Source organism: Aspergillus sydowii, assembly GCF_001890705.1.
Source record: "Aspergillus sydowii CBS 593.65 unplaced genomic scaffold ASPSYscaffold_3, whole genome shotgun sequence".
NCBI lineage: Eukaryota > Fungi > Ascomycota > Eurotiomycetes > Eurotiales > Aspergillaceae > Aspergillus > Aspergillus sydowii.
This window is the reverse complement of record NW_024467861.1, coordinates 2,652,877-2,679,056: the sequence shown is the minus strand read 5'-3', so window position 1 is coordinate 2,679,056 and position 26,180 is coordinate 2,652,877. Positions and strand designations below refer to the sequence as shown.

The window sequence follows — 26,180 nt, the reverse complement described above, 5'->3', positions numbered from 1 at the left end:
TGTGAAATTGGGTTGCAAGTCAAGCCGATTCCTCGAAGCTTTGAAATACGGTGATTTTTTTCGCCGATGAGAGATGCGCGAACTGTCACGTGAACCCCCCAAATGAGGGACTTGGGAGTTCAATTGAACTGCCGCTTCATCTTGCATATTTCCTTCAGGGCGTCGTCGATCTTTCTCGACCCCTTCAAAATCCAAATTCCCCTTGACTACACAATCTGGTCTCGCCTTTGAACTCCTCGATTGCCGCGGGATAATTGATAATCGGCAACTCGGTCTTAAAAAGGACAGACGAGACAGACATCTCTACACAGTAGGGGGCGGAAGCGAACGAGTTTCTGCGGCATTGAGCGCCATTCCACCACATCTTTCTTCTCGCTCTTGATTTCAAATTGTTCTGCGACGGCTGCATATGCCGTATAATTAAGGCTGGCTCCTCCTCGTCGTGATGATGCTCCTCCGCCCTTTTCTCCCCGCCGCCGATCGTCTCCTGAACCTGACTTGATACACTACCGTTCGCCGTCGAATCTGATCACACCTTCGTCCTTTGTCTCTTCCCTGGCTATCCCATCGACAGTTTTCCGTGATAAAGCGGTGGCTTCTCCGGATACGTCGACCGCGGTGCCGCCCTCCCCCACTTCTACGTCCCAGACATCCACCAGCAATGACGCCAGCCACACGATACCGTCAGCGCTGCATCCACGGGTTGCGGTCATTTTAGGTGTTGATCGGAAGTGGTGGGTGCCTCTGCTTGTATCTCGTGCTCTGAGTACCGCGCCAGCGGCGTGGTGGGGGCTCAGATGTGCATTCACTTTCCTGGCCGAACTTCTTCATATTCGGCCTGGAATGGGGCGTGAGGGGTGGGCGGCAGCGATTGTTGGAAGTGTAGGGCAAAATTGGGATGTCGAGAGGAGATTTCGAGTAACTGAGGTAGCATTGGCTATTATGTGGGTATGTAACGGCCGATTGTGCTGAGCTTCGCCCTTTTCTGAAATGGAAGCATGGGTCTGTGTATGTCCAAGTACAGTTGTGCTAACTAATATTTACAGTGCTGTGCATCCGCGTATCTTTCTTATTTTTTTGCTGATTGTATGATGTCTCGTTGGTATGTCGCTTACCATCTATCATGCTGCTTCTTAAGCAAAGGCGCCATTTCTCATAGCTTATTTCCTTTCGCAGGCTTTTGAATTATACCCCCCCTGCTGTTGTTATTCGCCTTCTTACAACGAACGGATTGATTGCATATATCACTTCTTGGGTTCTTTATCTCTCTGGTGCATCTTCAGACCCTCGCCTTCTGTTACCAGCATGGATCTCGATCACAACCGTGAGCTTCTCCAATCATACGTCGTCCGAGTGCCATTTCGCTGACCGCATTATTTTGGTAGACTTTGACTTTCTTATACCATGCTACTCAGAATCATGCTACGATCAAACGTGAAACTGCAGCCTCACTTCTTGTCGTGTCAGTAGCAAGTTTCGTTAGCATGTCTTCGCTTCTTCTGCAGTTACACTTGACACGCGAGAATGAACCCGAGGTACCGCTCTTCGTCTTGACGCGCAAGATATGGGACTTCGCGGTTGACGTGGTCCAACGCATGCGGGTTGCGAATGATCAGATTGGGGATCTGTAGTGTAAATACATCACTCAACAGTCTAGTTAGGCCCCTTTTAGTGCAGAGATCGATATGAACCAACATCACTCTACTGCAATGGTATCAAGATGATATTGCTGGTGTGTATTTCTTATTTCTTATACTCTTAATAATTTACAGCTCGCGAGCAAAGTAATCCCCCAGCAACAATTCCAAAATATTATATCCCAGACAGATTTAGGGTATCTGTTCAAACTTGCTGAAAACGGCGAGAACACAAAAACCTTACATCCAAAAGTGCTTTTCTAAGAGTGGCCGATTGCGTTAAAAAGAAGGGGACGGGGGGAAAAGGCTCATAATTAAGCCATGCGACCTCTTCTACTGGGGTGCACATCTGCATAGTCATCTGCGCCGGCTTCCTCCGGCTTAGCCTTCTTCACCTTCTCCGTCTGAATCTCCTTGCCCTGGCGTTTTCTCTCCTCCGCGAGCTTCTGGTTTTTATACTCAATCTTGGCTTTCCGGTGTTCCGACTTTCCACCACCACCCGCACTAGTAGTGTTGTTTGTCAATTGTTAGGTCCAAGTAGAAGAAGGGGAAATGGTGACTCACGTCAATTCAACGTTAATGCGGCGCGGAGGGTATTTGCCGTCATCGAACGACGAGTGATGATAAAGCTTCAGACAGGTCTTCATACGGTCGTAGTTGTCGAACTCGACGAAACCGAAGCCGCGAGATTTCGTGGGCTTGTCTGGTTGCGTAGCCACCCGCACGGATATCGGTTGTATCTTCTCGAAGTGTGCTTTTAGGGATTCGGTGTTGGCAGAGTAGGGTAGGTTTCCTACAAAAGCCGCGAGTTAGTTCCGTGAATATCGATGTGCGAATTGTCTTCCTTACCAACGAAGACGATGAATCTGGCTGCTTTCCTGTTTGGGGCAGCAGATTCTTGCGTCTCTTGTTCTTGGCTCTGTTCCGGTTCCTGGTTTCCTTGCTCCTTCTGCTTCTTTTCTTTCTTTGCCTTCTTCTTCTCCTTCTTCTTCCCCTTTTCCGACTTCTCATTTACCTCCGTATCGCCGTCAACCTCCATTGCGTCCGCTGGTTGCTCGCTAACTTCAGGCCCCGGCCCAGCGCCATTTGTTTCTTCAGCCGGTTCCTCATTTGCTATATCTTTCAATTTCTTCTCCTTCTTCTCTTTCTTATCCTTTTTGTCCTTCTTCTCTTTCTTCTCCTTCTTTTCCTTCTTGTCCTTCTTGTCCTTCTTATCCTTCTCGTCCTCTCTCTTATCCTTGTTCTCGTTCACTTCCGTCTCTTCAGCGCCATTGCCGATGTCAACAGCATCCTTCTGCTTATTCCTCTTATCTTTCTTTTCTTTTTTCCCCTCCCGCTTTGACTCGCGCTTAGCCTTCTTTCCTTCCGGTTCGGTGGCCGCGGTATCCTCGGGGGGGTTCTCGAGCTTGCGCTTCTTCTCGGCCATTCTTGCTTCTTCGCGGTGACGGATTCTGCAAGATTTCAAGATAACCGAGTTGTATAGTAACTTAGTACAGTAGGACCCACAAAGATGGTCCTCCCAGAAGAACCGCGAGCTCAAGAAATATGGAGATGAAGGAAATTGAAAAATAATAATAAAAACGATAAGATACGAGCAAAATTGGGAAAAAATCAACTTTCCGCTTTTTTCTGCCGCGCGAAGAGGACGGGCGGTGGGAAGGTCCCCACTCTGTCTAATCCACTTGACTTATTGGTACTTGGCACGTATTGGAAGTGCCAAGTTAGGGCTTTATGGTTTCCTGTTCTATATCGAGCGTTCTATTTGATATGCTGGCGGCATTCCACGTAACTAAGAGCAAATAAGATTAAAACTGTATCAATTAGGAAAAGCACAAAATGAGTGTATATAGGTTGGATCGGAAACGAAAAGTAATCGATGATAAAACGAAAACAGCAGAAGTTTATCTGTATACGCAAATCGGGAGAGGAAAGTTGAACGAAAGCACAACTGAAACGGCACCGTATAGTCTGCAGAATTAAAATGCACCAACTATGACTTTCCGGGCAATTTCTTGCCCTTTGGTACACGGGCCAACCAGTAGATAAACACTGCTCCGGCGATATTGAAGAAGATGTAAACCCACATCAGGCCGAAATTTCTCCAGGCATCATCAAAATTGCTGCCGATTTGCATGAGGAAATTATCTGTCTTGTCCATGTTGCAAAATGCGCATTGAGAAGTGGCTTCTGGGTTTTGGAGATAGCCACTTCGCATCATATCAATGTAGCCTTGCATGTAGCTTCCACATGTGCGATTGTCCGGTGGGTTGAATCTGAGATATTCCACGGCTTCACACTCAACATCCGTTCCTGACAGGCCCGTCGAAAGCATCGCTGAGACCAGGTATGTAAAGGGCGACACTCGATACATGAAAATCCAGAAGCGGGGCATGGCGTCTGGAGTTGAGAGAACACCGCAAAAAATCAGACAGAGGGAGAATAACATAGACGCAATATTGCCTCCAGTCTCAGCCAGCTCGATGCCTGCGATAACCATATGTGCAAATGTAGAAGTAAAAAGCAAGAATGTCCAAATTAGCAAGAACATTAGGCCACCGCGCTCTGTTACCGCATCCGTTGGCCTCGCATTGTCGTACAAGCCAATGGGATAGTACCAACAGAAAAACACAAGTGCCGACATGAGGGTGTTCCAGGGAAGTTCAACTATAATATTAGCAGTCATGAATGCCTGCCACGAATATGCTTTGGATGGACGCTCCCGTGCTTCGTACAGAGAGCGCTGTGTGACAAAATTAGGCATAATTTGTTGTACCAGATTGCCAAAGATTGTCATCAACATGAAAACACTGAACATTTGGTTTTGCAGGCCTTGTATAGAGGTGGGAGCTTTGAAGAATGAGAATCCAATATATAGTGATGTGAGAACACAAAGGGCGGCTTTAGACCATATGTAAGTTGGCGTGCGGTAGTATTGAGCAAACACACGAATAAGGCACTCCCAAAGTTGGACATGGAATGGAGCAGCGAACTCGCTCAAAGCACCCGGATCTGACGAATCAATTGGTTTTTTCGACAACGTGGATCTCAATTCGGCGAGATGCTCCTTGACGTTGGCATATTCTGGACTTTCGCGCCACGTTTTTACCCAGTCAATCTCGGTGTGGGAGCCCGGGGCTGCTCCAATGACTTCCAGCATCCACTCGGCTGGATTATCTCCAGGAGGCAGTGGCTGAGAGCCATTTCGTACGAAGTAGTTCGAAAGTGTTGAGGAGTTAGCCCCGATTTCTCCAAAGTAGATTGTCCTCCCTCCAGACGCTAGCAGGAGAAGTCGGTCGAATCGCTGGAACAGCATGGCTGAGGGTTGGTGGATGGTGCAAAGAATTGCTTGGCCGTGCTGAGTCAGGGTATCAATTAGGTCTAAAATGGACCATGAGGTCTGACTATCAAGGCCAGAAGTTGGCTCATCCAAAAACAAGAGAAGCTGAGGTTTAGCGGCAAGCTCTACTCCAATTGTTAATCGCTTGCGTTGTTCAACATTTAGCCCCTCTCCAGGAACGCCTACAATGGCGTCTGCGTAGGCCTCCATTCCCAGGAGCTTAATAACTTCTTCGACATAATCAAGCTTTTCCTGGCGACTTAGGTGGGCAGGCTGTCGTAGTAATGCACTGAACCTGAGAGCCTCCCGTACGGTTGATGTAGCCAGGTGTAGATCTTGTTGCTGCACATATCCGGTTTTGCGCTGAAACGATTGATCCCGCAAACGCCCATCAACAAGCATTGAGCCGGTAACAACACCCATGGTGACTCGCGTAGCAAGGACGTCTAGTAGAGTTGTCTTCCCTGCTCCAGATACACCCATCAGCGCGGTGCAGGTGCCAGGTTTGACCCAGCCATCGACATGGTCAAGGATCCTTCTTGGCTGTCCTTTGATCTTTATATCATAGCAGACATCCTCCCAATGAAAAACTGCAGTTTGTCTCTGAATCTTAGCAGAATTCTGGTGTGCTGGTTCCTCGGTTTTCGGGGCACCGGCGGGCTGGCTGGGGTTCTCGGGGTCAGCCTCGCCTCTTGGAATGTTTGGTTGATGCCCGCGGCGGAACAGGAGAACCTCGCCTTTCGACTTTTGCTCCGAAATATACTCCGTGCCGGCCAGGTACGTGAAGGCGAAGAAAACCATAAAGCCAATCAAAATGCCCATATTTCGCCATAGATGGCCTTTGGTATAGTTGTAGCTCAATTCGACAAACTTTCCCCCATCCACAATCGTAGATCCAGACTCTGCGCCAACTGTCGAACAAATTCGGTACTGCATGGGTATGCTATCATATTCTCCCTGAGAAGGAATGATACCGGCACACTGAAACTGCCGGCCGTGGAATTCATTGACCATGAAACTCTCAAAGGAGTAAGCGATGGGATTAATATAGTTCATCCAACGGGACCAGCCAAGCATATTTCGGGTAGGAATAGTAAAGCCCGTGTAAATCACCATTCCTAACATCAATATAGCTGCCGGCACGAGAGCCTGGGATAGTGAACGAGATGTCGAAGCCATAGTTCTAAAGATCATTGACATGGTAAATGTAGTGACAACCGAAAAAATCCAGAATGTGAAAAAGGCACCAGCATCACGGCGCAGGTTTGTCATCAAGTACAAGGGTACATTGAACGTAAAAGAGTTGATAAGCTTGTAGGGAGTATCACATAGCATCGAAGCCACGGCCTCCGCAAAGGGATGGTAGAATGCATATCTTGATTGCTTTTCCACTATTGGTCGCTGCGCATAGAGCGTCAAGATCTCCAAGGCACTCGAGAATGCGTTTAAGAGGACTGCGAAGAAAAGGAGAGCACCTCGGTAGTAGAAACTGCTCGTGTCGTCGGTAAGATCGAAGAATACAGATCCAATAATTAATGCCATAATAAAGTTTCCAACCAAGGCGGTTGCCGTGAGACTGAAGTCCCCGCGGAGACGCTGGAATCCGCGGCCAACACAAAGCGAGACCTGGTTCCATACAGAGATTGTATATGGAGACTTTACTCGCTGGCGCTTTGATTGCATGGCCTTCCGTGCCTCCACAAAGGTATTATAGGAGGGCCCACCGATAGGGTATTGCCTTTCGAACTCCTCGATTTCCTGCATGAGTCTCGCGCGGTCTTCACTTCCTTTCCATACCGCCGCGAATTCGTCGGGGGTGCGGGGGACGCGATCCTCAAACCCAGGCCGTATCAATCGTTCTGAAGGGCTAGTGAGTGATGTCAAGAAATCTGCAGTTGTTTGGCGATCGGGACACTTGAATCCCATGTCCACGAAGAACTTTTTGGCATCCTCTGTGCGACCGAAATAGATCTGCCTTCCTTCGTAGAGAACAGTAACCTTATTGAAAACATCATAGGCGTTCTGAGATGCTTGGTAGATGGCCACGCAAGCGGTAGAGCCAGTATACTTGCTCATCAAAGCCAAATTTTTGCAAAATTCCAAAGCATTAGCGCTATCGAGACCTCTCGTGCTATTATCCCAACACTGCAGTGGAGCTTGGCTCAATGTTGCCTCTGCGATACTGACACGCTTTCTTTCACCACCACTAACACCACGAACAAAGTCATTACCCACACGGGTATTGATCGTATGGGAGAGGCCAAGCATAGCCATCACCACATCTCTCATGTGCTCCGCATGCTGCCTCTGACTCACGCCCTCGAGACGGTTACGCGGTGCTCTTGCGAGAGCGGCGAATGTTAGCGTGTCACCCACCGAGAGCTGAGGGAAATGAACATCATTTTCTGCTGTATATATGGCCTCGCCTCGGAAGGAATTTTGCATGCTTTTGGCAGAGATACCTGATTGACATCGCGTTAGAAGCCTATCCATGGGGTCATGGTTGGGTAGAGTCGAGAGATGATCTCACCTTGATAATTCATTACCGCGTCTTCTGATACCTGTATTCCATTCATCTCTCCCGCAATAGTTTTAAGAAATGTGGAACATCCACTTCCAGGTCTTCCCAAGACAACAAGCATCTCGCCGCTCTTGACCAAACCTTCAAAGTCCCGGAGAATCTGAATCTTCGGCATCCTTATTCCAACTAGCCTGCGAGCCATGGTCCCAACCTCGAAAAGCACATTCGAGACATCTTTCTGGTAATCGGTGGGCGACCCAAAGCCGTGGACACTAAGCCTTTTGAAAGCCACACCGGCTGTGCGGTCAGGGTATCTCTCTGGATCACGAGACCGGATCTCTAGTAGCATTTTCATCCAATCTCGGACTCGGAAATTTGCACTGTGAGGGTTAAGCGTCGATTCAGAATCATTGAGGAAGAATGGATTCTCGAGCGTGCTTTTTGCCGTTAATCTCGTGGACTGGCGAGTTAAGCGTCTGGCCAGTGAAACCACGCGAGTTTCCACATCCGGCTCGTCCCCATGTAGTGTCTCTCCATCCTCACTTTTATCTTTCTCAGAAATGCCGGTGTTTGCACTTGTGGAGATATTGTGACCGGTTTGGTCATCTTCGAATTCCTGTTGCTGTTGTATGTTGTGACTCACTACCGACTGGGATCGTGGTACATTGGGAACGATAGATCCGAGAAACGACATGATGGCGTAGTATTGCCGGTGATAGTACGTATCAAGAATAAACCCCTGGTCTGCTCTTCAGCTGTTCGCAGCCGCACCATCTGTCGATATGGAAAGGAGAGCAATTGACGAGTTATATGACGTCCAAGTACTTAACAAAAGAAGATGCTACTCATTGCCTGCAAAAGAACCAGGTGCATGAGTAAAGGCTGGAGGAACCCGAGAGTGTCAGCAAAAAGTGTCACCTCCCTGACCTTTTATTACTCCATGTGAAAGGCGAGAATCCAGGCAATAAGAAGATTCACCGTCATGTCTGGAGAAAGCCGTCGGACCGGAAACATCATACACGACAGTGTTAGAATCCCGGCTCCGATTGGGAAGACTTTGGTGATTCTTAGCATGAGAGTGCACCCGGCAGTAATGCGACCCGACACGTAGTAAGGCATAACTTGCAAAGAACATCCGGGGTCCCGGGAGTATCTTTAGCATTGGAAAAGCCATTCTCGTAGGTAGCCTTCTGAACAGTACCAATGTTTCCGGCCACATGGGTCTCTCCGAACCATGAGGCTTAGTATTGGCCGATCTATTTCTCTGAGAGTACCTAGACGTTAAGTAGTTGTTTTTGATCCGTATTCCGAGTCGGATCTGGGAGAATGGAGGCAACAACCTCCATTGATGTTTCAAGCAAGGTATGCATAAGTGCAGCCCGGCTCCTTAGATAGCCCACACCCGCCCATTACCCCAAGTTTGTTGTGTTTACCTTCGCTTGGACCATCAGGCACAACTACGCTGCTCTCTCATCAGAGGAACAGTTCATGCATACCGCGTGAGACGCAGGTTGTGTTGAAGTTTGCAGTCTGAGAGGAGAGGAAGAAGGGACGAGGTTGGCTGAGATACCGCTGTGATACAAAATTTACACGACATCCGGCTTCCGTCTGAGGCCCGAACCCGCCATTCCAGGCTATCAATTGGCCTGGAATTCCCATTTGCCTCTCAGGGCTTGGGACTCAATACGGTTACCAATAAATTACCAATAAAGGTGCCCACTGCAGCCCTGTCCCAGAAACACTCTTGGCCGCCGTCTGGACTCCCGGATAGCAACTGCTCCGAACGACGCACACACCTCCTCCAAGGCTCGGCTTCGCAGCGATCTTCCCTGCTCGGTCTTGGACTACGGCTGGCCCATTTCTAAAGTCCGGGGTGGAATGCCGCATTATTTGAGTGGACTTGTCAGCGCCCAATCATCTGAAACAACGATTTGATCTCGTCGAGCGTGACCTAGTAAGAACGGGAGTCTAGCTACCACTGGGAATACTAGTTAGGACGCGAGCTTTCCATGGTGGGTGGAGGCGGAAGTTGTTGGTACTTGAGCCTTATCATGCCAACTCTTTCCAACTCCTGGTCTTCCCTGGACCTCAGTTTGCTACTCGTATACAGCCCATGAAATTAGGCTTAATTCGCCCGTCTCTCCAAACCGCGAGCACCTAGGGCAAAAAGATGGCCACAAGTGGAACCAACGACGTTGACTCCCGCTCTCAACAGCGACCAGTATTCGATGCACGAAGCGTCGTTAATTCACGGGAATCAGACAGAGGATGCGCAAGAGATCAACGAAGAAAGCAAGTGGGTGTCTTAAATCAGATTCCAGCAGCAAGCGCTGACCGTCTATCTATTTAGCGGAGCAGCAGACATCGAACTCAGGAGCCCCAATATGCGAGCAATCAGGAGGGCGAGCAGCCAAACAAGAAAAAGCTCAAGACAAAAAATGATCTGAGTGGGACTAGACGTCAAAGAAACCTGAAAAAGTATCTGCGCCACCTTCATTGAATATCTAATATAGTACGCGCGATAACTGACTGACAGCTGCCTGGGTCTAGCCTTATGATGATCAATCGCTTAGAGACTAATATAGGGCGAATGGAGGCCCGCTTACAGGGCTTGGGTTTTGACCTGCGCAATGAGGAAACGACACAAACCTCGCCGCAGCGGTTGGCTTCCAACAGTCTACATTCAACCCCATCGCCAAACGCCTCCGATCCTGGGAACTTACTGGATGAAGCATCCTTCAGCGTTGAACCACATCCCCAAGGCATCTGCGGAAATTTGGATGAATCACACACTGCCACAATCTCAGAGCTAGCAAAGGGACGTGGTATGTTAGATACTCATGAAGTCAAAGAAGACCTATTTCCTGATTTTGGATGTTTTATGCTTCCAAGATGCATATTAGACACGCCAACTGCTAGAAGTAAGTTGATTGATACCTGAATTATCTGCTGTGTTGATTGACCTAAATATCTAGGCCTCCCGGCTTTATCACATGAAGGTCTGGAATGGGTGAGTCAACAGTCCGGCGTAACTCCCGGGTTATTGCCCGGCAAGCATTTCAATACTATGCCATTCGGGCCGTTAAGGCCATTAGGATCGTTATGTGACGACTTCCCAAGAAAAACATTTTGTCCATTACCGTCCAGAGAAGAGGCCTCGGCACTGTTGCATGAGTATCTACAGAATTTCAACAGTCTGTGCCCTCTATTCGAGCAGGCCACGCTTGTCTCTCTCTTCGACCAAGACAATCTAGAAGTTGCTCTTCGCAGTCCTGCGTTGTGGGCTAGTGCCAATGTTGTGTTTGCCCTAGGAATCGGATTTCGCATCAATGATGGAGCTGCTGCGCAATCAGAGTATCAAAGAAGTTGGCTCTTCATCAAAAATGCCTTCGGTGCCTTTCACGATCTTTGTCTCAGTCAACCAGATATGTGGTCCATCCAGGCACTCTTAGGAATGGTAGTCTATATTCCAGGCTGAAGATCAGGTACAAAGCTGATGGCCTATCTAGTCGGTTTTCTTTTTAGGAACGATGTCTGCCGAACCTTGCTGTTTTCTCGTAACCGCTGCGATACGCATGATTCATCAAATTGGGTTGGGAAGGGGAGAGGAAAGCACTACACTCGATCCGGAGTGTAAGGAACATCGAAGAATTATATTTTGGGTCGCGTACTGCCTTGATAGAGAGTATGCGCACTCACGAGCTTATCGATGTCTACCCGCTAATCATAAACAGGGTTTCTCTCCGCTTCGGGAGACCTCCCACGCAAAACGATGATGATATGAGCATTGAACTACCTACCGATGCGTCGATAGGCAATGCTAGTATAATACCGTCAATGTATCAGCGTGTTGAACTTGATGCCTTCAGAGCACATTGTCAACTTGCAACCATCAAAGGTCAAGTCTACAAAGATCTATATTCGGCCGCAGCAAAGGATAGATCGCTGCCTGAATTAATCACTTCCGTCGGAGCGTTGGATAAAATGCTCGAGAACTGGAAGGAGGAGTTGCCATCAAAATACCAGCCAGAATCACAGCGATTACAGTCCATCTCGATGACCCTTCTCTACCTCCATTGCTCCTATTTCAACTGCATTATCGCAATGCACAGACTTATTGCAAGTCGAGGAATTCGTACCGGTGATGATTTGGTCAAAAAATACCGAGATTATAGTTTTTCGGCATCCCTTCTCGGCTCTCCAAGACTATTTGCGTCCGAATCTCTGTGCACCAATGCCGCACGAGCCTCTATCAGGCTGATGAAATATATACCTGAGGGGCATATATCCGCTATCGGGTACGTATCAATTCAACTTCCATGAATACTGTTATCAGTCACCATACTAAAAGCCTGCCTGCAAGAATCCTCATCCATTATCCCATTGTTGGTTTGTCGACCCTTTCCTCCAGCATTATCCGGAATCCTTTGGATGCCTCGCGATTATCGGACATGAGGCTTATCGACCAGGTAGAGACGCTCTTGTCTTCGCTTGTTGCAAGTATTCCATATCAATCCATCACACACCTGAAGACATATTGTGCAAACTACCGCGCTGCTGCAAAAGCTGCAATTCAAAAGACCATGCAATTCTGTGTCAATGAAGATATTTAATGGAAACACGGAGTATTATTGTCTATATCTCGCACGCTCCAAGTACATCAAGTACAGCGCGATGACCCTGTGTTTCTGACATATATATCTTGCCAAGATTCAACAAATATGCGAAGCTGTGGGAAACAGTGACTATTATTTTGATGAGATATGTATCAGATGCGTTTTATTGGGTTAGCGAAGGCTCTTTTTGCCTGTTTCTTGTATTATTTTTCCTAAGATTGAATGTGAGAGAAATGTATAGCTTCGAAGAACTGTTTGATTCGCTATTATATACAAGCTTCGAATAATTCGTTACACTCCTGCACATGAAGGGCATATTCAAACCCAGCTCAGCGGACGCCGACAATAACCATTATGTATCGCTTAAAACACAAGAATCTCAATCTTCTTTCCCTTGGCCCCATACCGCTCGCGGAGCTCGGGTCGAGTGAGCAGCTGCAGAAGTGGGAGATGAGTTTCTTTCATGTCAAAGATCCCTCTTTGCTTTTGGTCAACATGAGAGCCGTCAATTACAATGCGCTTCAGCTCGTCCAGTTTCAGGGAGCCTGTTGCCGTCAGTACCAATAGATATCGGATCAGACGACGAATACACCAAGGACCGGAAAAAAAAAAATACATACCTGCTTCAATCAGGTCAGAGATACGGGCCGGAGTACCAGCGCCAATCCCAAGTCTAGGCCATGGATTAGCGAAATCGGACTTATAAGGTATACCAGAGCACTTACCGCGCTCGCTCGAGGAACTGCTTGGCTTCTTCCAGCTTGATGTGTTTCGCGAATAGTTTTCCGATAGGAGATTCCTTTTTTTGAAACATCCGAAGGGCCCTATCCAATATAAGCATCCATTCTATTCCTCGCGTTGTAGAGCGCTATCACGTACCTGACAACATCCGCAGCGCGGAGACCAGCAGGTGAAACGACAATAGTATGCGGGGTTCCTGTCTTCTCCGACGAGTCTGCAAGGTTGGACCCTTTAGGACTAAAAGATTTTAAGAAATCAGGAAGCTTTTCCAGTGTTCTTGGAGAGGTAAATGATGATGTATCGAGGAATGCTGAGTCTGTGTCTTAAATTAGTGCCTGCAGCCGTAATGTAGAGGACAGAAGTCCACCATACCTGGAACACTAAGATCACTCAGTTCAACCGCAGTCAACTCCTTATTGTGACGTTTGGCTTTCTGAATGAAGTGGTCGGCGAGCAACCGGCCATCCATCTTCCCGATGGCTTCGTCGACAGTTCCCTTGCGCTCTTTTTGCAGAGGTTCCCCCTTAAGAGTCTTAGGTTTGTCTGTTTTATCCTCCTTGTCTTTTTTATCTTTCTTGTTCTTCCCACTCTTCCTTTTCTTGTTCTTGGGGCCGTCAGAAGCGCCACCAGTAGATTTATTCGGAGCGTCGGACTTGCTCTGCTTGGGGGGCTCCTCGGCCTGTCGCTTGCGCTTTTTCTCCATCTTGGCGGCGAAGCCAGTCGAGGTGTTCGTTTCTCCAGACATATTGGTCTGTATCCTCGGATATTCCGGAAGAGTATTCCAGCTTATCCAGATCTTTATTCTTGAATGGCACGATGATGCACTGGTTTGTCGCAAAAGTTCATGGGAACTTTTTTGTGCTGAGTCATCATGTTCTTATCGATAAGCTTGTCGGAGTCGAGAGTCTCGGCTGCATTGTTGTGAGACGCGCCCCCAAGTTCACGACCCCTCGTCGTCAACACTCTCGACTGCGTTTATCAATTGGTCTATCCCACGTCGGAGTATTAATTGCTCCTAGGCCTTTAACTCCGGTGCTTTAATGCCCGCTTGTTGCTAGCTGCGATGTCGAATACTCCTAATCCGCGTGGAAACCGGCCCGCGCGAGATTCCGGAGTCTCTGAAGCGTCTACCCCAGCCGGTGATACTACACTTACTAGGGTATGTATATATTCAACCAACGCTACACCTTGCTAATTCGCGTGTTACAGCTACAGCGCCTTCCTATTCACTCGCGCTATCCATCTACACCAAGGCGGCTTGCGGGATCCACAACCCCATCGGCGAACAGATCGGCTTCTCGATGGGGAACACCAGGGAACAGAGGGGGCGCCCCGTCGACTCCCTATGGACTCCGTGCAATGCAACGGCGTGCAGCGAATACTCCTGGACGCAATCGTCGGAAGAGCGGAGCAGCCCAACGTGAAACGGTTTTCGATGTTCTCCGAAACCTTAGTAAAGGTATGGAATCTTTGGATGGTTTTTACTGTTATTCCTAGTTGTTAACCATATCGCTGCAGCTCTCGCACCAGAATCACAACCTATACGATCATCACCGCAGGTTCAACCGGAGCCGGAACCGGAATCCGAGGTTGACGAATTTGACGAGCTTGATAATGAGCCTGCGCCTGAGAGACCACGACTATCTTTGCCGTTGGAGGACGTTGGAGACGAGGATAATGACACAAGCCCTGAAATACGCCCGCCGCGAATGTCGATGGCATTGGAGGATGACGATATGACACATACTTCTGTGGAATATCCTCGGAGAGCCACCTTTGACCGCGATAGAGGCCGATTGTCTATGGTGAGCCTTGGTGCCCCTCGGCTGAGTGAAAACTTTGCGGATACCACCGGGCTGGAAATCGGTTCAGATACTGGCGACGATACTGGCATGATACAAAACGACGTCGAAGGGCAGGATGAAACTCTCATCAGTCAGGGTGCTTTCGACAGAGGGTGAGACTTGAAACATTTGAATCAGATATTGCATGTTGACTAATACCATTTTCCCAGGGGAGAAACGGATGATATCGGACGGTTCAATCTTGATTTTAACTTTCCGTCACCTGCTGCCCCGGTTGATCTAGACCAGGATGAAGCCATGAACGACGATGAAGGGTTCGAGCTACCCGTGGACGACCTTGAAGAGCCAGGGCTTGGCCCAGGATCGGATGATAGTGACGTCGGTGATGCTACCGAAGGTCTCGGCCTAGAGTTATATCCTTCGGATCGAGTTTCCATGAGCCAAAGTCCTGGACTTGTTGGAGGAGGGCTACGCGAAGAAGACTCAGCTATACGGGGCCCAAAACAGAAGAAGCTATCGCGGCATGGTATTCCAGTTCCTAACATGCCTGCCGGTGTCGTCCGGAAATTGGCTACGCGGTTTGCACGAGCACGAGCCGGCCCGAAAGCAAAGATCAGCAAGACCACTCTAACAGCGATCGAGCAAGCATCTTCGTGGTACTTCGAACAAGCTAGCGAGGATCTAGCAGCATACTCAAAACATGCTGGGCGCAAAACGATTGATGAGACCGACGTCACGGCATTAATGAGGAGGTGAGTCCGTAGTATCTCTTCATATCTTGAATGTGGATGCTAATAGGCAGGCAACGCCATCTCAACAACACTACAACTGTATTTTCTCTCGCCCAAAAGCATCTACCGAAAGAGCTCTTGCAGGACATGAGACTCGCGATGCCTCCCAGATGAACAGTACAACTATGTTACAGTAATATATCATACCCAACAATCCGAACGCCAGTACCCAATGCGCCGTCTCACAGGCGGTTTACCAATTTATATTCTGACGGACACGGCGGGTAGCCTCGTTAGGCCGCTTACGAATAATCATCCATAGCATGATCGATGTCGCGAGAGATAATCCGTACCTATCTATATGAGCAACGAGTCTCGACCTGAAGGCTGCGGTAAGCCTTAGAGGACATCAGAAGGGACTTACCATGTGAAGATGTACTGGCTGTGGTTATTCCTTAGGTTCACTTCAGCAGCACGACCAATAGGAATGCCCTTGGCTTCCCGGTCCATTGCCTCTAGCAGATCCTGGACTAAAGGACGAGTTAGCCGCGCCCGGAATCAGAATCGTATACCTGCTTCTGCTTACCCATAGTCTGCTCTATCCATACCGCCTGACTACCTGTCAGTGCAGCCATTTGCTCAACATCCGGAAAGTAGAATCTTCCTTCCTCCGGCTTGTTATCTGGTGTAAACATATTCTTCTTCCAAGGTTCCCGTATCAAGCCTTCAACGGTCACTTCGCCCTTTGGTAGCCCCTCCGGCCTGTCTTTCTGGTCCATCGTCTTCTTGGAGATCCATCCCCTGTTAATCAACACCGTACTTTCTCCTTCCCCGCGCTCCAGTGGGGTGATAACCATAAATCCATCCTGACCTTCACGCATGCGCGGCCCAATCAACATCTCCTGGTCATGCCGGAGCCGACCTGTAACGTAAACACGGCGATAATCAAATTCAGAAACAACACTTGGGTCGACACGTGGAGGTAACGGAAGAGGTTCTCTAACAAGGCGGTCTTCATATTTTGCAATCAAATTCGTTTTCCAGTCGAGGCGTTGGATTTGCCATGTTCCGAGGGCGAAAGAAATGATAGGTATTAATGCTTCATTCACAGGCCAGTCAGTAATATTCCCAGAACACATATAGCAATTGTGAAGGAAAATAGCATACCCAGAATTATCAAACCTGGTCCATGTTTGCGGCCGGCTCGAACAATTTGTGCAGGGTGGTCCACAACTGATAGCCAGCGTTGATCATCGCCCATTTGCTGACCGTTGAAGAAGCGAACCTGAGTCTGTTGGCGGCGGCATCTGGAACAAATTGTATCGAGCTTGAGTGCTGTGCGCGGACTTCGAGCGGACGAGGAGGATATGGGAAGTTGCCATGCCCGAGGAGCGGCCCGCTGGAGGACCGAGAAAATGGGTCGCATGTCCAATTGAGGTGTGTGAATTTCTTTTTTATTCTAGCTGTGAATGTTCAGGTGAAGATTGCAAAACCTCCTGATGTCGATGGTCTGAGTAAGAAGAAAAGTAATAATGCCGAGTTGACGGAGGAGCTGGAGGGATTGGCGGCCGAGTCCATTGCGGAACTAAAATGATCGTCGCCGGCTTACGGTATACGCTGGCGACGATTCCACTGGCCTTGAAGGTCATGGCATCATTCTCGATTTCTCACAACACCATCCTAAAATAAATATGTTTTTCGCCGGTTCTTTACAGGAAGGGATTGCCTTGGCCGTTAAGGACTCCAAGACTGTTATTTGCTTTGTGCCAGGTTCGTACTGCTGATACCCTGAGGTAACTAGCATCTCATGGTACCGCTGCTAACCAGTGCTCTCTTCAAAAGATAACGGCGAGACCAGCTCAACATGGCAAGATGAATACTTTACGGGTGATGAGGTACATTTTTTGATGGCTCTATAAAGTCCCCGCCTGCACACTTTATTCTGAACCGTTCTCTAGCAGTTTACAAGGCTACTGAAAGCGCGATCTGTCCTACTGCGCATTGCCAAAGACAGCCCAGAGGCTGGGTTCCTAGCTTCTGTCTGCCCCATCACACAATACCCAACAGTTGTTGTCATTAGGTATGGATTTCATTTTGATTAGGTTAATCGAGCAATGAGCTCAGTGCAGCTGTGACTGACCTTCTTGTAGGAACGGAATGCTACGGGAATATATCATGCCGAATGTCTCCAAAAACGAGTTCCGCGCCCGACTTACGGCCGCTATAGATGATGATACTTCTGAATCCCAGGCAGCTGCGCCTTCAATAGCTCAGCGACCGCCCGAGCTGCCTCAGGAAACAAATTCACCCGCACCAGCTCCGGACCCTGTTGTAATAACCCCCGCGCGAAGTGCGTCGGCATCCGACGCGCCGTCAAAACCGGAACAGGCCAGTCGAGATACACCTGAGAATAAATCTAGTGAGAAGGGAAAAAAGCCTGTATATGTTGGAGGCTCCCAAAGTCAGCCTCGAAAGCAGGAAGAACATAAGGACCGCCAATCCCCGATGGACTCCCGGGAAAAGAGTCAGGAGAAGGATACGAAAGGCAACTCACCAATACGAGCCGCAAAGAAAGAGAAGTTGGCACATGAACCACCAGCTCGTCGGCCCACACAACCAACAGGGCCTCCAACACAATATCGTCTACAAGTGCGACTCTTCGATGGAAGTTCCGTGCGATCAACCTTTTCGCCCACACAGACTATCCACAAAGATGTCCGCCCTTGGCTTGATGGTCAACTAGAAGAAAAGAAACCCTATAATCTCAAGCATATTCTCACTCCCTTGCCGAATAAGACACTTACAATCACTGAAGAGGACCAAACGCTACGTGAACTCATCACCGGCTCTACGGCAACCTTTGTCATGGTTCCTATCAAAACATATATAGATGCATACTCGGAATCAGGGTCTTTACCCGTCCGAGCCTTGTCCTCAGCGTATGGGCTGGTTACATCTGTAATTAGCGGCACGGTAGGGTATGTCGGATCCTTCGTTGGGTACGCCCAAAACACCGTTGGGCCATCACAACCAGAACCGGCTCGACCCAGCGAGTTACAGCCACCTACAGACAGTGCAAGGCGCCCTCGACCGTGGGGCCCGAACATTCGGACTCTTAGAGACCAGGGAAGTGAACAGGATAGTCAATTCTATAATGGTAATCAGGTGAGTTGCTCAACAATCTCCCCCAACTTCTATTCAGTATTGACTGGCTAACTTTGTCATTTTCTGAGATGCAGTTAAATTTCGAACCAAGACAAAATGATGAGCCATGAAATTGGCGTATCTTTGAGCGAATAGTACTCTTTTCATCTTATACCATTGTTCACTACGGAAGCCCTGTAGGTTATGGGCTGTGCGTTGCTGGTGGATATGGTGGATATCCTTCATTGTATTATCTTTGCACTAAATAGGCAGGAACGGATGGTTCGAGTTTTGAGCCGTAGGACCGATCGCGCCTTACCCCAGGAGTGGCGGAGACACATTTCTACTTCGAGGAAGGAACGATGGGATCCATGTAAATTGCCCAACTCCAGAAAGCGACCACCGGGGGCGCTGGCCCTGGGCCCGGGGATCAGGTGCAGCTTCCCCACGAGTCAGACAGATATTTGACTTCTAGGAAGGCACAACTCCAGCTCCCGTCGGATATTACTCCATACGTACTTCGTCTCCAGGTCAGTAGACACAGCTAGTCGGAAAGAGTATCTTGAAGGGGAGATTATTTTTTTTATGTTCGGGTATCTTTGTTTATCTTGGCCCAAAAGTAGACTCCAGTAAATCTCTAGACGACAGAGAGAGCAGACTACTTGACAGTAATATGGTTAATACAGTAGTCATAAGTACGCCGCTATGCAAACGCCGTTTAGATTGACCTCCATGCGGAATTCAAGCTACGTATTTTGCTAAACCACCTTGAAGCCCAATCGCAGTATACATGTTATATCACGCTTAGTAAGGTTTGGCAGCAGCCTGGCAAGCTTTCTATAAAATCACAAGAATATCAGCATCATGTTACCATGAACAAGGAAGAAACATACCAGCTGGTCAAGGTACCATCCGCAAATGGACATGTTACCTTGGTTGTCATCCATGCACTTGCGGAAGTTGCGGATGTCAGTTTCGCAGGCGGGAGTCTCCCAGGAGCTGTTCGTTGCGCTGCTCTGCCAGAGGCTGTTGTCCATGGGCTGGGCCTCTGCAGGGGGGGCCTGCTGGTTCTCGGCAGGAGCGCTAGAGCCGCCGCCAGAGAAAAGCCCACCGATGGCGTGGCCGATGGAGGAACCGACTGCTACACCACTGTAGGAAGTTAGTAACTCGAATTTATACATGGCATGAAATATCCGATGTCGCTCTATGCGCAGCTTGCCACCAAGGGAAGGTAAAAAAAGTCATCTAAGCTCGGGTACGGAATATGCGACTTACGCAGCGGTGGAAGCCATCTGGCCGAAAAGACCGGGCCCAGCGCTCTGCTGGGTGGGAGCTGGGGCTGGAGGAGCCTGAGAAGCAGCAGGAGGGTGAGCAGCGGTCGAGTGAGGCTGTTGCTGCTGGCCGTATGGCGAACGAGCTGGCTGCGCGGGAGCAGTAGGACGAGTGGGAGCGCTGCGCGCGGGAGTAGGAGCGGGAGCAGCACCACGGCGTTGGCGAGGCATGTTGACTGATGTGTATGATTTTTTTTCAGGTGTGAGATATGGTAGAGATAACGTCGACGTGGGTGACGGGGCTTATATAGCTTGGTAGTAAAGAAGATGGTCGAATAGCCGGCGGAGAAGCAGGTCCACTGGGATTCGGGATGTTTCGAAATCTCCGGCGGTGTGATTGGTGAATTGATTATTTATGTCAGCATTCCATAAGGGGTATAGCGTTACAGTCCAAAATTAATCAGGTACAGCTTCCATACTCCGTAGATGGAGAACCCCAGGTACAAGTTGTTAAGAGTTGCTACAAGTAAAGAGCAATGATTACAGAACTAACATCACTCTGTCCAGTACTATAATTTGTGAGTTTATGAGTTGTTTATTTGAATTGAATTGCCAACATAGATATACATCAAGTCCGGTATCTCCGGCCTGGATAGTGGCGAGTGTTGCTGACCCTGTGAGTCACTTGCGCTGGATACAGAGAGTATTTCGGTAAGCTGTGAATGTTTTGATGCTGGTATTATACGCGAAATTTCCACAGAACGACTGTTGGTCGGGAATCGCGAGCACCGCGAAACCTAGTGGGCGCCTTACTGCGAGACCTTTCCTGTGAGGTTCCGCTCATCCATAGACCGATCGAGAATCGAAGACACCTATCGAAACCGAAGTGCACGGGCAGTCATATTGAATGCCGGGGGTGGACCTTTATGCGACGGTTGTATTTAATTTTCCGGTGGGACATTGTTATGGCCGACGGGAAACATTGGGTTGAGTTCATGTTTCCTTCCTCGCTTTCCTCGATTCATCCTTTTTTTTTCTTCTCTCATTGCGGCGCTCCCTGCGCTCTTCCTTGCTGCGGCCCTTTTTATGTTTGCCGTCTTTCGTACCGGACTTAGTTTTGCCATTCTTGTGTCTCCGAGTACGGCCAGCATCCTTTTCGGATGTTTCCATATTTTGTGAGGCTTCGGTCTCCTTGACGCCGCTCGCAGGTCCGGTGTTGGGGTTGGCGTCGGAATCTTCGGAATCGCTTGAAGCAACTTTGGACGAAGCCTCGGGCGTGGTGCTTGCTTTCTTAGCTAAAAGTGATGCTTTCAGTTGCCCGCGAGCCTTCTCCTTAGCCATTTGCTCCTCCCGTTGTAAATCAAATTTCTCGTTTCCGGCCTGTAAAGATAAGTGATGGCCCAAAAGCGGAGCAGGAATAGGGTCGCATACAAGCCCATGTTTAATAAAGCGCCCGGCAGCTTGTTTATCAAGCACCATAGTCCTTTGCTCTGGTTCCGTCTCCAGCGACTTTATCTTGTCGAAGTATTGTCTCACTCTCGTCAGTTCTCTGAAAACCGGATGCTCTGTAGCTTTTACACCGTGTAGGCGCAAATACGCTGTGAAAACAATAAGTTAGTTTACTCTTCGTAGAAATTGTAAGGGAGTTGTACAAAATATCAATGACTCCAAAGCATAAGTAATCAAGACATGAAATTTCGCTTTGTCTAGAACCGGCAGCTTCTTGGAAGATTCGATAACAGTGCTCTCCAGGATCGGCGCAAGCGCCTCTTCGAGGCCATCAACATTATCGTCCAGCTGCTCAATCAGCGGAATTAGGTCTGCAGACTCCATTTCGCCGGGCTATAATCCGTAGGTTCAATGACCTTGAAGTTTGTCGGGTGCGGGTTCTTTGAAAGTTTTCTGCGGAGAAGCCGCGATCGCTGTGCCTCATACCTAGGCGGTGTCCATGGCGGTGACGATGACGAGCATCAATTGCCTACCAGGACAGGATGCTTTTTACTTGTCAGGATATGAATTCACCAACCCAAGACTGACTCCGACCTTAGGCACGCTATCAATGTGTGTTACTTGAATATACCCGCTCTTTGCAGCCGTGAGAAAAACAGATGCTCTCTGAACATTAATAGCGCCACCCCAACTTAATGGTGTTCGGTCACCGCCTCTCAGTCTCGCATATGTTGGGGGTCCGTCCGCTCTTGCGGGCAGCGGCTTCGGAGGTATGCGTTGCTAAAGCGCGTATTCCTTATCAGATATTTTCTAGCCGGCTGGTATCGACATGGATGCAAGATGCAGACAGGGCCTCCGCGGAGAGTGAAAACCGCCGACTATCTGGCCGCATTCATATCCTCGGAGTCGGAAACGTCGGCACATTCGTCGCCCATTCGCTCGCGAGCCAGCCATCTCCACCACCCATCACTCTTCTTCTTCACAATCCGGGGGTATTCTATGCTTTTCAGAAACGGAAACAGTGTCTGGCCATCAATAGCGCCGGCCTAGACGATATCAAGACTGGCTTTGACGTCAGTGTCCTCTCCAACGGAACTTGGTACTCATTGCCTTATGGAGTTGAAGGGAATAATGCGCCGGCAGGTGAAAAGCACATCGCTGAAAATATGACCGAAAATGAAGCCGAAATTGAGGCTGAAATGGCAGATATTGAAGAGGATACCGAACCAATTGAGTGTTTAATAGTCACCGCTAAAGCACCTGCAACTGTAGCTGCGCTGCGATCTGTACAGCACCGATTGACACCCGAATCTACTGTATTGTTCATCCAAAATGGCATGGGAGTTATCGATACAGTAAACAAGAAAGTCTTCCCGGAGCCTACACTCCGTCCACACTACATGCTTGGTATCGTCAGCCATGGCCTGGCTCAGCGACAGGATAGGTTTCACGTCACGCACACTGGGTTGGGCACAACAATATTAGGTCCAGTGCCATCACAAAACTCTGGAACCCTGGCATCGAACAATGAGGAGCCAGATTGGGCCCCGAGTACCAAATATCTACTGCGGACATTGACACTTACGCCGCCTTTGGTTGCACTTGCGGAGACCCCTTCCTCCATTATGCTATATCAGCTGGAGAAATTGGCCATGAATTCCATTATCAATCCATTGACTGCATTAATGAACTGTCGAAATGGCGAAATATTGTATAACTATAGCTTCACGCGTGTGATGAGATTACTTCTTTTTGAGGTCTCCAGCGTGATCTGCAGTTTACCAGAGCTGCAAGGCATACCTGGGGTCGAGAGTCGCTTTTCTCCAGAGCGTTTGCGCGGGATGGTAACGCAGCTTGCAAATAAAACAGCCAAAAACCACAGTTCCATGCTGCAGGACGTGCGATCTAACAAAACAACGGAGATCGAGTTTCTGAACGGCTACATTATACGAAGGGGCGAGGAACTCGGCATAAAATGTGTGGCGAATTACATGATAAAACACCTTGTGCTTGCGAAACAACGAGAATCACGGCAAAAGGATTTCAGCGCTATTCCTATTGACATCACAGATGACCCCAAGACCAGCGGGTCTTGACCGTTTGCATGTGCTTAACGCCTTTATACCCAACCTTATACAGCTTGCAAGGCTTTATTGCAGAGTTCCTTGATTTGCTTCCACCTCTTCAGCAACATTTGCACCTTACCCTGGTGCTCCTGGCCTATCTTGCTAGATCCAAGATTACCCAATTCATCTATAGCCAAATCCGCCTCCTTTATATATGTACGGATCCAGTCTCGGATAATGTCTTCCGACTTCTTCTCATCTACTCCTCTGGTAGAGTAGCCGAGGACGTAATTTTGCCAGTCTTCGAGTGACATATATTTAATGCAAGCGGCGACTTCGGTCCGGTAACACACTCCGGTGGCTGTGACTTGATAGTTGCTAGTGCGGTGTAAGCAGAGAACTCAAACATGGGCATGAAGGACCAAAATTTACCCGAAGTACTGCTGCAGGTTCAACTCTTCCTGAATGGATGTGCTGAGGTCGCTAAATACTATATCATCCAAGTATAATGCTTCGGAATCGCTTTCGCCTAGGTAAAATCCATCTACCAAAATCAGCAAACAGGAAAGAGGAATTATGAGTTACGCTTGCCTCACATTCGGTGAACAGAAAATCATTTGGATGGGGCCCATAACTCATGAAAATCTCCTCGCCCGCCTCTACATTAAAAGCTATAAGCAGTCTAACAAATGTTAGCTTCAATAGGCACGTACCATACGCTTTCACAGCCCTGAAGACGTATTCTTGGCCATCGAACTTGACATCGCACTGTAGGAGTCAGCAAAACGGTCTTGCAGCTTACTGTCAATTGCACATACTGCCACATCGGAATGGTTAAAGTAATCAGCGAATGGAAGTAACGCCATAGCATCATTCCGATCTTCAGGTGGCTCCTGGCCAGGCATCAAATAGAAGAAGCTCCTGGTGTTAACAATCAGCCAGTAATAAGAGTAGATCTCCTTGCTGGTCTCTGGGAAAACAGCGGCCACGCTCTCCCAGGCCTTGCGCAATCGTTGTTCCTGCTGGGGGAGAAGCTTCTGGTGGGAAGATTCATATTCGAACTTCAGTTTCTCTTTCGGAACACACTTCCAGCAACCCGATATCGACGGTGGTAGAATAGTGGCCGGTCCAGGAGAGGAGCAAGCGCGCAAAGACTCTGGCCATAGAATCGGCATGCAATCTTCAAAATCGTTCCGGGTTGGCCAGGTTTTCCTCCAAAGCTCATACGGCTCCAGGTCCTCTGGCTCGCCATGACACAAAAATGCAGCTAGAAGCGCATGTACTGGCGTTCCCTCGGCAAATTTTCTGGCAAATGAAGATGGAATCGTATCTACTGCCAACATTACTTGTCGTGGGACTCTCACAATTGCCTCATTTTCCTATGTGCAGACCTTAGAATGCGGAATACTTCGCAGATGCGGGACATGCGGTCACGTACTTGTATACTCCGCTTGGCTATCATTCCTAGGCCGCGCCCTGGGAATTTTGCTGGGCCAACGCCATTCACAATGATGCCCTGGGATACTGCCCATTGCGTGAACAATTCATGCTCCTCGCCAGGCCACCAAGCTGGTCTCATTTTTATTATCCGGGAAAGGAGCTGAAGGTCCAAAAATTGACTGGCCCTACTATATATAGTGTCAAAATTCACGTCGGGAACCACATGTTTGATCACACTATCCCACCGTACTAAACTTATTATGAACAAGGGTTGATAAATCGAAATTATCGCCGTTATCAATCTTTTATCAGTAGTACGGTGAGCCATAGGGGCCACCTGCGTTGTCCGGAACCGTCCTCCGCATCAGACCACCTCAGAGCTCATCTCTTCCTGGTTGAATACCAAACAATGTCTGGCTGAATTTCTAGCAGCAAAATGTCCCTTTTTAAGAGGCCCGGGCCTATCGCTCGCAGTGTGCGTGAGATCGCACTGCCATGCGCACACATTCCACGGCCCGCATGCTCGCGCTCTTTTTCCGGCCTCAATCGCCCGTCACCAAAATATCCCCATCATGTGCCGCTCGGCTTCTTCGAGAAGGGGTTTCTCGCCATTGGCTCTGCAGTAGGAGCACTGCTCAACCCTCGAAGAGCTGGTCAGTCTGAATCTACTGAAGAAAAAAAGGAAAAAGAAAAGGTTCTATCCTGAAAAACTAACTCAAATCTCCCCTGGTCCAGACCTAATCGCAACCCTCGGCGAAGTAACAGCAACGCCATACTTTATATATCGACTCCGCAATGCTATGCTCCAAGATCCCACAGGTCGACAAATTCTCCGCGACCGCCCACGCATAACCTCTGAAACGCTCCCTCTTCCTTATCTCCGTTCCCTCCCCGAGAACTCTGTCGGACGCACCTACGCCGCATGGCTAGACAGGGAAGGCGTATCCCCAGATACCCGCGATAATGTGCAGTACATCGATGACCCAGAATGTGCATACGTCATGCAGCGATACCGCGAGTGCCACGACTTTTACCACGCCGTAACTGGGCTTCCTACATTCGTAGAGGGTGAGCTGGCGCTCAAAGCGTTTGAATTCTTGAACACATTGATTCCGATGACGGGACTTAGCATGGCTGCATCTGTGCGATTGAAGCCTGCGGAACGGGAAAGGCTATTTTCGTTGTATCTTCCTTGGGCGGTGCGTAGTGGACTGTCCAGCAAGGAACTAATCAATGTCTATTGGGAGAAGGCTCTAGAGAAGGATGTTGATGAATTGCGGACAGAGCTGGGGATCGAGAAGCCGCCGGACATGAGAGACATTCGACGAATGATAAGGATGCAGAAGAAAAGGGAGAAGGAACGGTTGGAGGGCAAGAGTTCGTAGGCTTCTTTGTTTTCGATGAACAACTTATGTACTTTTA

General features: G+C 48.8%; 13 protein-coding genes across 13 annotated transcripts; 6 read left to right on the top strand and 7 right to left on the bottom strand.

The window, feature by feature from the left end:
* Positions 1-661: 661 nt before the first annotated feature.
* ASPSYDRAFT_56658 (uncharacterized protein) lies at positions 662-1,631 on the top strand (the record flags this gene model as incomplete). Its single annotated transcript, XM_040849249.1, has 5 exons — positions 662-666; positions 768-948; positions 1,047-1,102; positions 1,177-1,324; positions 1,386-1,631. 5 exons carry the CDS (start codon positions 662-664, stop codon positions 1,629-1,631), a joined length of 636 nt encoding a protein of 211 aa, XP_040705129.1.
* A 320-nt stretch (positions 1,632-1,951) lies between these two features.
* On the bottom strand, positions 1,952-3,063 carry ASPSYDRAFT_29814 (RNA-binding protein; the record flags this gene model as incomplete). Its single annotated transcript, XM_040844693.1, has 3 exons — positions 1,952-2,141; positions 2,202-2,430; positions 2,487-3,063. The coding sequence occupies 3 exons, from the start codon at positions 3,061-3,063 to the stop codon at positions 1,952-1,954; spliced, it is 996 nt and encodes a 331-aa protein (XP_040705128.1).
* A 564-nt stretch (positions 3,064-3,627) lies between these two features.
* ASPSYDRAFT_146661 (pleiotropic drug resistance family ABC transporter) lies at positions 3,628-8,189 on the bottom strand (the record flags this gene model as incomplete). Its single annotated transcript, XM_040841640.1, has 2 exons — positions 3,628-7,436; positions 7,505-8,189. The coding sequence occupies 2 exons, from the start codon at positions 8,187-8,189 to the stop codon at positions 3,628-3,630; spliced, it is 4,494 nt and encodes a 1,497-aa protein (XP_040705127.1).
* A 1,335-nt stretch (positions 8,190-9,524) lies between these two features.
* On the top strand, positions 9,525-12,291 carry ASPSYDRAFT_821910 (fungal specific transcription factor domain-containing protein). The gene is made up of 7 exons (XM_040851140.1): positions 9,525-9,791; positions 9,846-9,973; positions 10,046-10,416; positions 10,471-10,952; positions 11,005-11,180; positions 11,230-11,793; positions 11,859-12,291. The coding sequence occupies exons 1-7, from the start codon at positions 9,666-9,668 to the stop codon at positions 12,106-12,108; spliced, it is 2,097 nt and encodes a 698-aa protein (XP_040705126.1). The 5' UTR covers positions 9,525-9,665; the 3' UTR covers positions 12,109-12,291.
* Positions 12,279-13,671, bottom strand: ASPSYDRAFT_43261 (uncharacterized protein). The gene is made up of 5 exons (XM_040846614.1): positions 13,225-13,671; positions 12,991-13,168; positions 12,837-12,935; positions 12,732-12,784; positions 12,279-12,656 (listed from the first exon to the last, which is right to left on the bottom strand). Exons 1-5 carry the CDS (start codon positions 13,595-13,597, stop codon positions 12,475-12,477), a joined length of 885 nt encoding a protein of 294 aa, XP_040705125.1. The 5' UTR covers positions 13,598-13,671; the 3' UTR covers positions 12,279-12,474.
* Positions 13,672-13,792: 121 nt separating this feature from the next.
* Positions 13,793-16,026, top strand: ASPSYDRAFT_43260 (uncharacterized protein). Its single transcript, XM_040846613.1, has 5 exons — positions 13,793-14,011; positions 14,062-14,311; positions 14,371-14,809; positions 14,867-15,409; positions 15,460-16,026. Exons 1-5 carry the CDS (start codon positions 13,916-13,918, stop codon positions 15,560-15,562), a joined length of 1,431 nt encoding a protein of 476 aa, XP_040705124.1. The 5' UTR covers positions 13,793-13,915; the 3' UTR covers positions 15,563-16,026.
* Positions 15,684-16,955, bottom strand: ASPSYDRAFT_43258 (cytochrome oxidase assembly protein SHY1). Its single transcript, XM_040846612.1, has 3 exons — positions 16,556-16,955; positions 15,975-16,487; positions 15,684-15,918 (listed from the first exon to the last, which is right to left on the bottom strand). Exons 1-3 carry the CDS (start codon positions 16,812-16,814, stop codon positions 15,809-15,811), a joined length of 882 nt encoding a protein of 293 aa, XP_040705123.1. The 5' UTR covers positions 16,815-16,955; the 3' UTR covers positions 15,684-15,808.
* A 124-nt stretch (positions 16,956-17,079) lies between these two features.
* On the top strand, positions 17,080-18,604 carry ASPSYDRAFT_87864 (UBX domain protein; the record flags this gene model as incomplete). The annotated part of the gene is made up of 4 exons (XM_040851916.1): positions 17,080-17,158; positions 17,231-17,283; positions 17,347-17,468; positions 17,539-18,604. 4 exons carry the CDS (start codon positions 17,080-17,082, stop codon positions 18,602-18,604), a joined length of 1,320 nt encoding a protein of 439 aa, XP_040705122.1.
* Positions 18,605-19,294: 690 nt separating this feature from the next.
* On the bottom strand, positions 19,295-20,034 carry ASPSYDRAFT_67140 (uncharacterized protein; the record flags this gene model as incomplete). Its single annotated transcript, XM_040850378.1, has 3 exons — positions 19,295-19,369; positions 19,426-19,681; positions 19,808-20,034. The coding sequence occupies 3 exons, from the start codon at positions 20,032-20,034 to the stop codon at positions 19,337-19,339; spliced, it is 516 nt and encodes a 171-aa protein (XP_040705121.1). The 3' UTR covers positions 19,295-19,336.
* Positions 20,035-20,796: 762 nt separating this feature from the next.
* Positions 20,797-21,636, bottom strand: ASPSYDRAFT_87862 (Sas10/Utp3/C1D family protein; the record flags this gene model as incomplete). The annotated part of the gene is made up of 3 exons (XM_040851915.1): positions 20,797-21,183; positions 21,235-21,401; positions 21,456-21,636. The coding sequence occupies 3 exons, from the start codon at positions 21,634-21,636 to the stop codon at positions 20,797-20,799; spliced, it is 735 nt and encodes a 244-aa protein (XP_040705120.1).
* A 344-nt stretch (positions 21,637-21,980) lies between these two features.
* Positions 21,981-23,348, top strand: ASPSYDRAFT_147651 (ketopantoate reductase family protein; the record flags this gene model as incomplete). The annotated part of the gene is made up of 2 exons (XM_040841739.1): positions 21,981-22,370; positions 22,470-23,348. The coding sequence occupies 2 exons, from the start codon at positions 21,981-21,983 to the stop codon at positions 23,346-23,348; spliced, it is 1,269 nt and encodes a 422-aa protein (XP_040705119.1).
* A 35-nt stretch (positions 23,349-23,383) lies between these two features.
* On the bottom strand, positions 23,384-24,897 carry ASPSYDRAFT_87860 (uncharacterized protein; the record flags this gene model as incomplete). The annotated part of the gene is made up of 6 exons (XM_040851914.1): positions 23,384-23,696; positions 23,751-23,862; positions 23,915-23,977; positions 24,032-24,086; positions 24,137-24,697; positions 24,757-24,897. 6 exons carry the CDS (start codon positions 24,895-24,897, stop codon positions 23,384-23,386), a joined length of 1,245 nt encoding a protein of 414 aa, XP_040705118.1.
* A 384-nt stretch (positions 24,898-25,281) lies between these two features.
* coq4 (ubiquinone biosynthesis protein COQ4) lies at positions 25,282-26,119 on the top strand (the record flags this gene model as incomplete). The annotated part of the gene is made up of 2 exons (XM_040840424.1): positions 25,282-25,411; positions 25,494-26,119. Coding segments are annotated over 2 exons (756 nt in total), but the record flags the coding sequence as incomplete, so codon positions are not given.
* Positions 26,120-26,180: the final 61 nt, after the last annotated feature.